Below are 15,360 nucleotides of genomic sequence, written 5' to 3'. Positions count from 1 at the left end.
GGTCAACAGTAAGAACAGTACCCAGGTTCAGAAGTATTGTGCTTTCTTGTCCTCACTCCTTCCTAAATGTTTTAAAGTGTCCTCACCTGGGAAGTTTGACTTCATGTTGGTGTTAGGCTTCAGTTAAAACCTGCCAGAAAATCAGGAATAAGAGTAGCTTGGTCTTTTTTTGTGGTATTGTTGCTCAGACAACAAAATTGGTCCTGTGGGGTGCGATTTTGGACCTCCTCCGACAAAGCATTAACCATGGGCTGTCAACTCTCACCCATTCGGGATGAGACTCACGCATCTCAGTATCTTCACACGCTCTCACTCCATATCCCCAAATTTTTACACTAGAAAATTATGGGCATTAAAAATCAACCCCATTACACTTATTCATATAAAAAATACCATGCTGATAAAAATCCAGTCAGTATTTTCAACACAACCTCAGTGCTAACACACAAAGACATGCCAGGTTCATATCCAGTCCATATTTTTGCATCAGCTCACCTGACAGCAGCGGAGTGGTTTCTGAGTGGTTATTACGAGGTATGTAATTTGAATTTTATCTTATTTTATCTGGATTAAGATAATTAACTTTGTAAATTAATGAAGATTTGAAGCAAAATTGTACTTGAGTAAATATGAAGAAAATATCAACTAGCTTAGATTATCAATGTGGAGTGTAGGATCATATCAATCATATCTTTTGTTCTCTATACCCATTTCTGTTTTTATTTAGCTTTACTCCTTGTTTGCTCTAGTTTAGCAACCTGATTTAGTCCCAGTTTTAGTCCATGTTTTGCTCATAAGTTTAATAATTATTGCTCAGTCTAGTTTAATAATCTCCCATTGGAATTTAAAACAGATTAAACCAACTGACTAAACAAATCTCTAAATTCTTAAAGCTTTCAGGTATGCCTCACAAACCCTGTAGGAGGTCCACAAAAAGGAAAAAGAACCATTGCATTTTATTTTTAAAAAGATCAGAGAAAAGAGTACTACATACAGTAAGACCCAGAGAGGATGTGCAGAACAACGTAGTTCTCCAAGACTGATAAAGGAGGAGCCAGAGGGGTGTTCTCATTTTATTGTTTCTTATCTTATTCATTTATCCTTATTATCAACCACTTAATATGTTTAAAAACTCAATTTTCAGCCAACTGAAACATCCAGAGAAGTGCTTTCTTTTGAATGGAACGTTTTTATAGACTCTACAGCCCCCTGGAAGGTCTGAATTGTTTAGCTGTTTTGTCAATTGTAAAAAAAACTAAGATAATGACTTAGCTTCCTTAGCTTATTACCAAATATTCATACATACTGTAATTTGCATGGGATTTAATTTTAGTGGTTCCTGTTTTAGTGCCCGTAATCAAGTAATAATTTATTAGATTACCATTGGTTATTTTACTTGAACTGTACAGAATAATTAATGGACAAAGTTGTAAAATTCTATATATTTAAGATGGAAGTATTTTAGTAGGGCCTATTCTTCTTTACTTTACTTCTCTGAAAATTACCAAAATATAGGACATAATGTATATTGTGTAAAGTTTTTTTCCGATACGGATAACTTATTGTCATTCAGTAACATTTACTGTGCTATAAAAAAAATTGCAGCTTTGTTCCTGTTAAATCCTCTGAAAACCTACAACCTATAGCTGCACCTATCCTCATCTAACCCTGACAAGGGTTGCCTCTCCAAACTATTTCAAAATTTCACTCCGAGGTTTGGTAAAATGTTGGCGGCCCTGTTACCCAGTCTTGCTATGACCGTTCCGGTCTCTGTTTCACTAAAAGGGGGGAATACCAACAATCAGGGATTCACATCAGGGCAGTCAGAATAGATATTGCTTTTGTGTAATAGACCAGGAAACAATGGTAAACAAACAAGCTACATCCACATTAACAGGAATACGCACAAGTCAAATTCTATCCTCTCTAAATAATAAAGGGGTGTGGAAAGGGGTCTGAATGAGCTCTACCTATTGTTTTTTCTCCTAAAAATCATAAAACATAAATTTGAAGGATTGCATAAGTAAAATACCACATTATGACTCCTTTAAAACTTCTATTGTGTAGTTTACAACATTTTGATGTCCTGTATTTACCAATTAAGCATCAACTGGTAAAAAGTTACTGTTTTACAACCATAAAAGAAAGAAAACTTTAATGTTTCAAAGTCCATAATAGAATGTAGTGCAATAGTGACAAATTAAACTTTGACACACTTTTATATTGCAGTGTTTGATGTTTTGTGTGTCACAAAATAAACCAAATAAATTAAAGCCCTTAGCAGAGTGAAAGGAGAAAAAAACAACAAAATGGAAAATACGCCAGCCTTGACTTTTAATGAATTACTCAATGTGAAACGTTAACAAGAACATTTAAATGCGCTCCAAAGGCCGTTATGAAAATATGTCAGGCAATTAAATCTCACTATTACTGGCTGTAGGAGGCCTTAAGGAAAGTGGACGATCCTTTTCTGTCCATCTTAATTGCAGTGAATGAATGAGGTGTGCGTTAAGATTTGTGTTTAAGGGCATCGAGGTTCAGTCAGATGAAGGTTTGCAAGCCAGCATGTAAAAGTAGTTTATTATCACCGTCACTTCTGTGTCGGGAGAGGATGCATTCATGGCACTCAGCAGTCTGAAATAAATACAAAAGGAAACTGGTTACAACTGATTTGAAAAAAAAGGACCTAAATGATAAAATAATGGAGATGGAAGGAGACAGTGCCTGGAACTTTGTGTAAATGTTAACCCGCCGTTAAAGTAATTAAATTCAATGTCAAACTTCTTTTTTTCATGCATGTAAAAGTTGTGCCTCAGCAATTCTACCACATATATTGTGCTAGCTTAGCTGTTCAGCCCTGTCACTAGCAGGGGAATTAATGACGGCTGTGTTATCGAAGCAGTCAAAACCTTCGACGGTTAAGCTTAGCCAAGCAATGCCTGGATTTTCTGATTAAAAGTCCAGGACCATGACTGTATTCACAGACACTTTTCAGCAGTTTTTGATAATGATGGATGGAACAACGGTGGAGATTATGAGGAGGGAGGTTAAAGATTGGGACCCGGTTGTTAATGGTCAGGCTGGGGGATGTTTGAGGGTGATAACTCACTTGTTCAGGATGCTATTTGAGAGACGTTCGGCTTCTGATGGGTCCTTTTTTTTTAGCTGCTGGTAGCTAGAGAAAGTTTCCACCATGCCTATAAACCCACTGACCGAAAGGGTCCGTCTTACTTGGCAGGACTCATTCCTACAAAGACATTCATAGTTACTTTGTATTTAAACTTAATATGACAGGCTACTAATGCATATTAAATCAATAAGGACTCACCATTCCTTGTCCAGGTAAGAGCAAGAGTTAAACATGTCAAAGTAGAGCTTCTTGGAGCTTGGTCCTAAATAAAAACTTCTGTAGGGCAGCAAGGCAGCGTAGAACTAGAAACAGAGTTTGACAGATTTCTTAACACAACCTATGAATGAAATTATTGCATGAAATTATAAGGTTTCATTTGAACCACTTTGCATGCTTTTACAAATGCATGGATGCTTAAGTCCAAAGATTTGTAACGGACCTCCTGGCAGATGTCATTAAGGGCGTCCGAAACATCTCCATATTCAAGGTTCATGTCCATGGTGTAGCTCAGGAGTGCAAGGCAGCCTCCAGGCCTGAGCACCCTGTCGGCCTCCTGGAGGAACCGCGGTCGATCGAACCAGTGGGCCGACGTCATGGCCGTCACAAGGTCCACCTCGCCAGCTGTAAATGGTAACTCCTCTGCAGGGGACTGTCTGCGGTGGGAAACAGAAGAGTGGAGTGTGTTGTAGTCATTTATCAATACCCCAAGACTGCTTAAAATATCCATCAATATTAGATAAACTTACTGCAGTTAAACCACTGAGATATACTCAGTATATTGAGATATACAATACTTTAATTTTACTATATGTTTTATTTAAATATGTCTGTTATCTTTTCATTTATCAATCTACAGATTATTTTGCACCACTCTTTTGAAATTGAAAAACAAAATTATAAACCAGATGATACTTTTACTCTTCTTAAGCTCCATATTACTTTATGTCATTGCATTTAGTGACACTAGATGGTGCATATGAATAGGAGGCCATAAACAGCCCTACCAGAGCTGCAGAGATTTTATGCTAGGTGTGAATGATCTGATCATTGAACTGTTGATAGCAGCAATCATTATTAGCAGGAATAGAGGTCAGATAAATACTTTTTTTTGTGCTTAGGACCCCTTTGAAGCTCGGGCCAGCCCTGATCTTATGTCCATAACTGAGGCAGAAGCTTTTATTAGAGTCATAAATTTCACAGTTTTATTCATTGGAGGTTTTTTTTTTTCTCGTGGAGTCAGAATATCACCAAATTTAACACCAAAGAAATACCCTTTGGGTTCATTACATATATTGTCTGGATTAAGAAGAAAGCATGTTCATTTTAACAGTAGGCCTACACAAGGACACCATTCAACCCTTAACCACAGATTTAGGCCTGTTTCAATGTGTATTCTATATATTACCCCATTTACTCTACCCTTGAAAAACTGTGCCGAGACCGGTCCGAGCTCGGTAACTGAGATAATTTATCGTGTGTAAATGGAAAGCAAACTGAACTGAACCGAGCTAGACACAACCGAACCGAGCTAACTGCAGACCAGTTCCAGAGGTGGGTTCGGCTCGGTTTTTCCCTGGCTCGGTTCTCTGATAACAAAAGCGCATGAGCAGAACGCCTCATCTCCGTCTGGCTGCACATCCCGATTCACACTCCATTCGAGTAGTTGGCGCTAATGCCCCTCTGGAAGTTGCTTGCCAACCAACACAAAACAGAAGAAGAAGAACAACTATAAACAACAATCGAATTCTTCTCCACGCAACATTTTAAATAATGGCTTCAAAAGAGTGTGGTGCGACCTGGGATGACCATTTTAATTTGCTTGATTCCCTCCTTCTTCGTCTTCTTCTTCTTGTGTTTCATGGCGGTTGGCAAACAACTTTTGGTGTATTACCGCCACCAACTGCTTGATTTCCTCCTTTAATACTGGCAGTAATACCGCAGATCGTCACTAGGAGGCGAGGAGTCGAGGAACCGAGATAGCGTGATGTGTAAACAGTCGTCAGAACCAAGCTCGGCCTGGTTGACTGATGTGAACTCGGACCGATCTCGGCATGGATCGGTTTTTCAAGGGTAGTGTAAATATGTATAATGTGAGGTACAATAATACTAGCGTTTAAAACAAAATGGACAGGATTTAAGTATTTACAGATACTGAAGAATCTACAATTTGAAACCCCAAATATACAGTTACTAACAAGTAAGAAAGTTCTGATTTGTGATTTAGTTCCAATGTTTTTGTCAACTGCACATCATGTCATGCCTAACCATATTGGTATGACTACTGGTTTGTGAAAATCCAAAACAAGAGCCCCTGCTATTTGTTATCAGTTATGCCTAAAAGGTTTGATCGGTTTAGTAAGCTTCACTCAGTGTTTAGTTGAGGTACTGCCTTACAAATGTCATTCTTTTCAAAATGCCAGCACCTGTTTTATATATGTGTTGCTGATGTGTCAGTCCCATGCAAATCTATTCAACCTTAATAATGACTGGTTTGATTTTTTATTTACTAACACCAAAACTGGACTATCTCTTCTTGGGCTTCTACTTGGTTCTTCATGTTAAAGGTTTTGAAAGCAGCACTTATCTAAGTGACATATTCTAGAATGTTGTTTGTGTTCACCTGTAAGAAGTGTTTGGTGGATTGCTTTTGGCCAATGCCCTGTCTATCATTGCCTGGCTGACGTCTGTCCCGACCACCTTGTTGAAGTATGGTGCCAAGAGGACAGTCACTTGCCCTGGACCGCAGCCAACATCGACAGCAAGTTCGGACCTCTTTGGTTTCTGAATGGAAGAGAATAGAGTTTTCCAAAATCAAACAATTCAATCCAACTTGGTCTTATTCTAAAAATTAATTATGATGGTTATGAAATTGAAAATGATTTGCAGAGTCAAGAAATCACTTAAACAAAAGTTATCTGATAACATGGAATTGGTTAAATATATTTCAGAACGCTGCTGATGCCAAAAGACACACCAATTCATTTCAATTTCCCAAGAAATATCTTGATGATGCCTTAATGAACAGAGCTGCATGCTCAAAAGAAAATCCACCAAGACAAATGGTTTGAAATACCTCCTGCCTGTCACTAGAGGGAGCTCAAGTTCCCAGAGTACTTAGTCTAAAGGGCTGGTTATACTCCCGCAGCAGTGTGTCGCAATTAGCTTGTCGCAGGTATAACGCAGATATTTTTGATTTATGCCCAATTTTGAAGCGTGGTCTGCGCTATGTTATTCAATGGCACAATGCAAGAGGGACTATCACGAACTAGCTAGGATTGTGGGTGTCGGTGTGTCAGTTTGACTAGCTTGTTCGCCAGTGTTGGGAAAGTTCTCTTTCTACGTGAACTAGTTCAAAGTTCAGTTCACACATTTTAAAATGAACTAGTTCAGTTCATAGTTCACAATTCCAAAAAATGAACTACCGTAGTTCATAGTTCTTTTTTTTTTTTTTTGATATATTGCTCAATTACACCATAGCCTACTGTAGAACCACAGACAGCAATTATTTTATCAGTTGTAACTCTGAAACTGTGCGTCAGATTTCATCTTCATATCCAGTTTTGAATCCTTATCCAACCAGGGTTTACATTAGCATTGAGAGGACAGCATTTCCCCATTGTTGCTTTAACGCTTTGTTGCTGTCCATTCACTTCACACTAGTAGCAGCTGCAGCTTTCACCCCTACAGTATATTCTCAAAAACATCAGGAAAAATTTGCTGCTTGAATGGTCTTTTCTATGAGTAATTATTAAAAGAAAAATAGGAAAGTAGTATTTAAGGTGCAAATGTTTTTTTTTTTTATTTCAATAATTTTTTCCATTTGAAATTCCATTTCAATACATACTAAAAAGGAATACTGGAATCCTGGAAAATTATACCAGGCAGGTTTAACAAACAAGTTACATGGATAGTAAAACCCTCAAGAACAGGGGTCTGCTATGTTTTCCAGACCAAGGACCCCCAAACTGATGGCGAGATGGAGCGGGGACCCCCTATTTATATATATTGTATGAAATTGTGTCCTATAGTCACTCTATTACAGATGGAGTAATGTAAAGAAATTAATTTCTCCTTGGGATTATTAAAGTTTTTCTGATTCTGATTCCTGGTTGATGGGACAGGTGTTGTGAAGGAAACGGTGCCCAGCTTGAAAGAGCTCCTGTGTGTCGCTGAATGTGTGCATTGATGACTGAAAGACATCTTCTGTCTCCATTTATCTGTTTACTACAGTGTGTTGATTTCATGTTAATGAGTATTTAGGTATTTACATTTCAATTAGTGGGGGGAAAAAAATGCAGGGGGGAATATAAAAATATCAACTAACCATGCAGACCCTCATGCAGTACCTCCGTAGACCCCCTAGGGGTCGCGGATCCCCCGTTGAAGACCGCTCAAGAAGATTTTACTAACACAAACTGAGGGACCAGGCTGAGGTAGGAATTTAAGGTTACTGAAGTGCGGATTTTTTTACTGAAAGCCGGCGGGCAAACTTGTTGCCATCATCCTCACCGACCACCTGGTCATAAAACTGTTTTAAGTCGCCTCCATGCTGCTGTGGCTTCCACGCTGCATTTTGTTTTGATGACGCACGCGGCTGTAGGCTACGACACTGGTAGCTGCTGTTGCCAGATTGGGTGTTTTCCCGCTACATACACTATATTGCCAAAAGTATTTGCTCACCCATCCAAATTATTGGAATCAGGTGTTCCAATCACTTCCATGGCCACAGGTGTATAAATTCAAGCACCTAGGCATGCAGACTGTTTTTACAAACATTTGTGAAAGAATGGGTCGCTCTCAGGAGCTCAGTGAATTCCAGCGTGGAACTGTGATAGGATGCCACCTGTGCAACAAATCCAGTCGTGAAATTTCCTCGCTCCTAAATATTCCACAGTCAACTGTCAGCTGTATTATAAGAAAATGGAAGTGTTTGGGAACGACAGCAACTCAGCCACGAAGTGGTAGGCCACGTAAACTGACGGAGCGGGGTCAGCGGATGCTGACGCGCATAGTGCGAAGAGGTCGCCAACTTTCTGCAGAGTCAATCACTACAGACCTCCAAACTTCATGTGGCCTTCAGATTAGCTCAAGAACAGTGCGCAGAGAGCTTCATGGAATGGGTTTCCATGGTCGAGCAGCTGCATCCAAGCCATACATCACCAAGTGCAATGCAAAGCGTCGGATGCGGTGGTGTAAAGCACGCCGCCACTGGACTCTAGAGCAGTGGAGACGCGTTCTCTGGAGTGACGAATCGCGCTTCTCCATCTGGCAATCTGATGGACGGGTCTGGGTTTGGCGGTTGCCAGGAGAACGGTACTTGTCTGACTGCATTGTGCCAAGTGTAAAGTTTGGTGGAGGGGGGATTATGGTGTGGGGTTGTTTTTCAGGAGCTGGGCTTGGCCCCTTAGTTCCAGTGAAAGGAACTCTGAATGCTTCAGCATACCAAGACATTTTGGACAATTCCATGCTCCCAACTTTGTGGGAACAGTTTGGAGCTGGCCCCTTCCTCTTCCAACATGACTGTGCACCAGTGCACAAAGCAAGGTCCATAAAGACATGGATGACAGAGTCTGGTGTGGATGAACTTGACTGGCCTGCACAGAGTCCTGACCTCAACCCGATAGAACACCTTTGGGATGAATTAGAGCGGAGACTGAGAGCCAGGCCTTCTCGTCCAACATCAGTGTGCGACCTCACAAATGCGCTTCTGGAAGAATGGTCAAAAATTCCCATAAACACACTCCTAAACCTTGTGGACAGCCTTCCCAGAAGAGTTGAAGCTGTTCTAGCTGCAAAGGGTGGACCGACGTCATATTGAACCCTATGGATTAGGAACGGGATGTCACTTAAGCTCATATGTGAGTCAAGGCAGGTGAGCAAATACTTTTGGCAATATAGTGTATTAAGGCCTATTTACGGTGTGATTTAGCCGGGGTTTCGCCTGGAGGGCTTTATAGAAATCTGGCAACCTATTGAACGGAGTTGAACTGAGAGAGCGTGTCGTTCACAGACACCAGAATGAACGAGTTCACAATAACGTTCATCAGGCAATAATGCAGTACGTTCAGTTCACGTTCGCCCAAAATATGAACGAGTTCATGAACTTTCGTTCAATGAACGCGTTCAGGCACAACACTGTTGTTCGCCATCTACAACCCTTCATCCCACGCCGGATGCCCCACATCCAGCATATCTGGCATCTTGGCATATCTGCGTTAACTGTGAAACACGCAGACAACCTAGTTTCTGAGCATAAACCAGGCTTAAGTAAGCACATGGAACTACAAAACAGTGTAACATAGACAAAAATGACAAAATACATGAACAGCATTAGTATAGTTTCCAATAAAATAGGAGAATTTGAACGTAAAGATAAAACAAGGTGCCTGTGTTCAAAGTTCCCATCCTCTAAATCTCTAAGATCTAAAAAAAGGTAATACAAACTTACCCTTTTCTCCATGTAGCTCATTATTACACTGACCATTTCATGTGGGGCCACTCTGTACTGCAGGTAAGAGGATGCATGATCCTTGCCTTCAAAAAGCCGCACAGCCATCTTTTTAGTAAAAACAATGGGCACCAGAGTGGAGGGAAAAAATAAGAGTAAAAGGCATCAATCCAGACTGGAGAATAGACAAAGGAATCTGAAGTTCCTGAATTCAGAAGGAAACAAATTATCTCAAACTAAACGAGAGAGAAGCAAAAGCTTTTGCTGCATCTCCACACTGACTATCATAGTACCATGATTCAGCAGTAAAAGCTTGACTATGTTTAACCAGCAAGTTATAGATTAACAGTTTGATAGTGTTTCCTTTTGCAAGTAGCTTAAAGGTCAACAATGCGTGTAGTTGTATTGTTCCCTAAAGAAATAAACAGGCCTGTTTACGATTAAAGATAAGACCTACTGGATTAAGATGTGATGCATAATTTAGTTATTTGGGAATACAAACACAAAAGTTCAGTCCACAGACTTAAACAAGGATTTTTTTGCTGCACTTTTAATTTTTGATGTTGCCAGAGCTCCTTTTGTTTTATTCTAATCTATGTACAAAATTAGGTCTCTTGAATTTAACAAATCCTAGAGCTCCAGAAGATTGCCCTCTCCTGGCTACACTGTCCAGCTCCACTAGGGTCAGAAGGTATGGATATAAAGCCATTCCAGCTAGTGTTCTCACAGTGGATCATCGCTGAGAGAACCTCCAAAGGTAGGATCCCTACATCGATATCTAATAGGGGAAGCTAAATACAATATGCCTGCGCCAGTTCTTTGTCATTCAAATTATGGCCTGACCCAGACCACTAACCTGGGTCATGGCTTGATTCTTGCTTAGAATGAAAGTCCAGTGGCCTCCGATTGAAGCCTGTTTTGTGGTTACTTCTAAAAGCTTGTATCTTTCAGTAGAGATCCATATTTTTTAATCACAGATCAGGGTCAGATTGTCGATAAACAAGTAGCTTGAGAGATTTCTTCACTGGCTCTAATCTTACTTCACCACAACAGACCAAGGTGGCATAACTGCGGACAAGGACCCAATCCACAAATGCTTTCTGTTCCATTCTAGAATGATTCTTGACCGACACACCAAAGAGCCTCAACTCTTTCATTGAGGCAGAGATTTTAGCTTCTTAAAAATATCTCTAGATATCGACCTTCTGTTTTCTTTAAGATTATCTGCTGACATTAAGATTTGATCCACTTCATTTTGTTGTTAATGTGCTCCCTTTATTTGTTAACTGTCTGATTCAAGATTAATGCTATTTTGCATGTTTTAAATACTCAACCACAAATGACTCAACTTACTACACTATCCGTCCGGCTTGTCTCCATATATAAGTGTAGCCTTCAAATGATGCATACATCCAAGTAAGTTGAACTCTAATTTTAATGGCCAGGGGACAGTGAATAAAATCTCAGCAGTCGCCTTGTAATTAAAAGGTTGCATGTATTGTCTGGGCATGGTTGGGTTCCTTACGGCTTGCCCTGCAATTGAAAGGTGACTAGTCTATGATCTGCATTTGCATTTTCTGCATTTACAGGATACTTTCAACCCCCTATTCATTGTCTACAGGTGAAACACCTTAAGATTTTAGCCAATAATGACAAATGATGACAGGAAACGTCCAACACATACAGAACGCGCATCTTCAAGGACTTTTTCACTTTTGGCTGATTACTCGAGGGGAAGGAAGGTGTAATAGATATTTATACAGTAGGTTTTTTTTTTCAGAAAACATGTATCTAAACTACTCACAAGCATTATGAACCTATCATGCAGGCAGATTCAATACACTGAGGCCCCTAATTTAACAGGTATTCATGCTCCTTCTCTGTATTCTTGGCCCCTTCCTTATTTGTGTGTAGACCTTTTTGTGCATTCATGACATCTGCTTTCACTTTGAGGGTGGAACCAACCTGAGAAAGCAACCCACCTGTGACTGGCCATTTTTCAGGAAACCTCCTAAGACATTGGGCCGGATCTATGAAAGGTTTGCGTGTATAAAAACGTGAGCTATTTCACTGCGCACGCTAAAAAATTTACAAACTGATCTATCAACAGCGTGCTAAAAGGATTTGGTCTTTAAAACGTGCTAAATAGCGCCTCTTATCCATTTAGTACTCTTTCTGCAATGAATATGCAATATGGGGCGTTTACACGCAAAAGTGCGTCTTGTGGGAGGAAAACATGTAAATATATTCATTTAGCGCTCGCAAAGTGATTTATTAAACCTGAAAGCAATTTTGCTAACGGTATCTGACTCTATATTTAACACGTTTCAAAAGAAGGTGCAAATGGTCTGTATGCGTAATTGCGCACACATGGCAGCGGTTATTGTCGCAAGAAGGAGACATCGAAATGAAGCAAGGAGACGCAGAGAACGCATTTTTTCACTCCGTGTGAATATTTTTGGAATGAACGAGGAAACGATCATCAAAACATATCGTTTATCCAGCATTGCCATTTTGAAGCTGTTGGGGGAACTCCGAATGGATTTGGAGCCAGCCACAAGGAGGACCCGCGCAATACCCCGGATATCACAAAACTCCTTGCAACATTGCACTTTTTTGCATCTGGGATCTCCCAATCTCGTTTTTCAGAAGTGCGCGCAGTCATCTTATCCACAGTCACTTCTTGTGAGCCATTTGGTATGTGCATTTTTCTACAGGCCAATATAAAACACCTGTTTTTTTGTTTTTTTTTACTGCAGTGAAGTAGAAATTCAGCCACATACCACCTTAGGGAATAAAGGTTGCCAAAGTTTATATATATATATATCCATCCATCCATCCATTTTCTTTACACGCTTGTCCCAAGTGGGGTCGCGAGGGGTGCTGGTGCCTATCTCCAGCAGTCAATGGGCGAGAGGCGGGGTACACCCTGGACAGGTCGCCAGTCCATCGCAGGGCTATATATATATATGTAAATATATATATATTATTTTTTTTTTGGGGGGGGGGGGGGGTGTCACTGTAAGATTAAAATTTCTTAATGCACTAGTTTGCACAAACTACAAACTACTTTGCCGCAAACCACAAAACGCGCAAAACCATCATTTAAATAGGGCGTCTCCAACAGTTTTGCACCTGCCACCAGTTACGCAATCACTCTTGTTAAATCACCCGCAAACCATGGTTCAGCCCCTCGCGCAAAATTCCAGTTTGCGAGCGCAAATTACTGCACGAAAAATTGGATCTTGATAAATCCGGCCCATTGTTGTTTCTTCCTTGTTGCTGCTAGTGTCATTAGTAAGCATCTTCTAGGCAAGTGCGAGTCTCTATAGGAGTTAGGAATTGGTTCAATTAAGTCATCCCTATATAAGCTAGGTACATCCAACTATTGTAACATGCTCTAAAATGAGGATTGAAAGTTGAACATGGAACTTGAGCTAAGCTAATGTTAGCTTCATTGTTTATATTGAGGAAAATGAGGCTTGAGTGAAATATGGTTTATAATCGAACACAGATATTTGCACTTGTAATCCGTTTGCAGCTACTGCTAAGCATGTTTTCTTTTGTTTTAGACAAAGACGCAGATTCACGTGGGAGAGAATCTATGCATTAAAATCAAAAAAAGCATGCGCCAATGTGGGTGACATATTAGAGGCCTCATGGTATTGAATCTATATGCATAAAATGTTAATAATGTGCATTTTTGAGAGTAGTTCACATGCTTGAGTTTTATTTTATTTTTATTTATTTATTTTTTTATAACAGTGTCCTGTCTGGCAATGTGGCAATAAGAATAATTGTCTTGATGCCAAAAGGAGCCCAACAGATTTTACTTTCACAAGTGGAGCGGTTTGGCAATTTCCATACTGCTCCACTTGTTTCATGCATATAAATTGCTTTATTATAATTATGCAGGGAGTTTTACAGTTTATATGGACACTGCAATGTAAGTAGAGCAGAAAAACAGAAGAAGAAAAAGGGAAAAAAAGAAAAAAAAGGAGAAAAGATGAAAGAAAGAGGAGATAGAAAGGAGACAATGACAAAACATTTTCAGTCTGCTTCATCACCTGTAACGAGATGAAAAAAGAGCCGCACAACCAAAAGACATGGTACGAGATACAGTATACAATAAAGCAACACCTTGAAACTATCGCTAAAGTAATATTATTAAGTCTGACATGTACTCTGTGTTACCTGAAGATATGAATGTGGGGTTTCTGTTTGGAAGTGAATCTCTAAGTACCTGAAGCCTAGCACCTGTAGTTGTTTGTGAGGGTGAACTTGTGCATGTAAAGTTTTAACCATAGAAAAAATGCTCAATAGTGGTTGTGGAGAACATGCTTGAGTTTTAAATAAAACGGCTCACATGAGTATTTATCATGTGTATGTCCTTATGGCAGAATTTTGACCTCTTAGAGCTAAACTAGCAATGCAACAGATATTGTCTGGGAGATTTCATTTAAAAAATTAAACTGCTCACATGCAAAGATTTCTTATTTATCGTACCGCAAAGCATTCCTACAAGTTTATATTCAGCTTCTGCATTTTTTTATGATCTGAATTTATATTCAAGGTTCAGTAACCATCAGTCTGACTGTGTATGATTTCAATTTGATACAAACCAGCTCTGTTAGGACGAATTGGTAACAAGGCTAAAATATCCTTAAAACAGTACCTCCTGTAAAACCACTGTTCAGCTATATTATAGTTTTTATTTTTTTTATTTTATTTTTTTTTATTGACTGTGCAATATGCTGAATGTGCAATATATGTGAAGAGGATAGTCATACCACTACCTCACTGTTGTTCCTTACCTACCACACTATAACGTTATAGTAAATCCACCTGTATATAAGCCATCCGGATTGTACATATGTCACCTCGAACCTCTGTGCTACTACCTTGTATTTTTTATTTCTTATTTTGTTTTTCATTATGTGCGATACATGTACACTTGCACCTTAATCCTTATTTATCTTGATATACTGTATATATATTGTTTGTTCTTCTTAATGCACCTTTTTCCTCCTTGTTTGCACCTTCTTTTATTACTATGCCAATATGTGACGAGTGAATTTCTCCGCTGTGAGATGAATAAAGCTTATCTAATCTAATCTACCTCCATGCAAAGACCAGTTACCTTCAACCCAAAGATGATTCAAATGATCATCTCATTTGTTGATTTCAGTAGTTTTGAAGAAAAGGAAAAGTATGCACTTGCTTTTAGGATCCAGCAGATGGCATTAAATGCAAACCTAAATATATTCCGAGAAGCATGACAGAACAGGGACTCAGAATCCATTACATCGTCTTGTTTCATTCTCTATATGTTGGTTTTGTTTTATAAAATATTAATTCAAGAAAGCCTAAATTATTAATTTAAAGTCATTTTAATTTTGACCAAAATTGCTTCACAACAAAAACATGCATTTTGCTCATTCATCATACATCGTTCAAATCCATCTGATCAATATTAACTGTCAAATGTGATTTGCAACCAGCCTTCTTTTGGGGAAGAAAATGAGGGCAAGAAGGTGTAGGACGTCCTCTCCACAACCCCTCACCCCTCTATGATGGTGTGTTCAATCATGCCTCATGTCTTCCAATCAATCACATTGGATCAAATCTGTCAGCTGGAGTCAAGTCACCATCCACAGCTGGGCGTGTAGAGGTGAATCATGCTTGTGGAGGACAACGCTGTCAACACATATTTAAGCAGATATGACCAATGCATCAGCAAGGCTTTACCGCCGAGTCTCATTACGGTTTTTGCAAAGCAATT

General features: G+C 39.4%; 1 protein-coding gene across 1 annotated transcript; it reads right to left on the bottom strand.

The window, feature by feature from the left end:
* Positions 1-2,312: 2,312 nt before the first annotated feature.
* On the bottom strand, positions 2,313-9,886 carry LOC119780812 (putative methyltransferase DDB_G0268948). The gene is made up of 6 exons (XM_038281009.1): positions 9,579-9,886; positions 5,751-5,911; positions 3,570-3,783; positions 3,329-3,432; positions 3,110-3,247; positions 2,313-2,634 (listed from the first exon to the last, which is right to left on the bottom strand). The coding sequence occupies exons 1-6, from the start codon at positions 9,684-9,686 to the stop codon at positions 2,538-2,540; spliced, it is 822 nt and encodes a 273-aa protein (XP_038136937.1). The 5' UTR covers positions 9,687-9,886; the 3' UTR covers positions 2,313-2,537.
* Between the last annotated feature and the right edge of the window lie 5,474 nt (positions 9,887-15,360).

Source organism: Cyprinodon tularosa, unplaced genomic scaffold, assembly GCF_016077235.1.
Source record: "Cyprinodon tularosa strain WSP-4 unplaced genomic scaffold, ASM1607723v1 ctg166, whole genome shotgun sequence".
Taxonomy (NCBI): domain Eukaryota; kingdom Metazoa; phylum Chordata; class Actinopteri; order Cyprinodontiformes; family Cyprinodontidae; genus Cyprinodon; species Cyprinodon tularosa.
The sequence above is the reverse complement of the archived record's forward strand: the minus strand, read 5'-3'. Positions and strand labels throughout refer to the sequence as shown.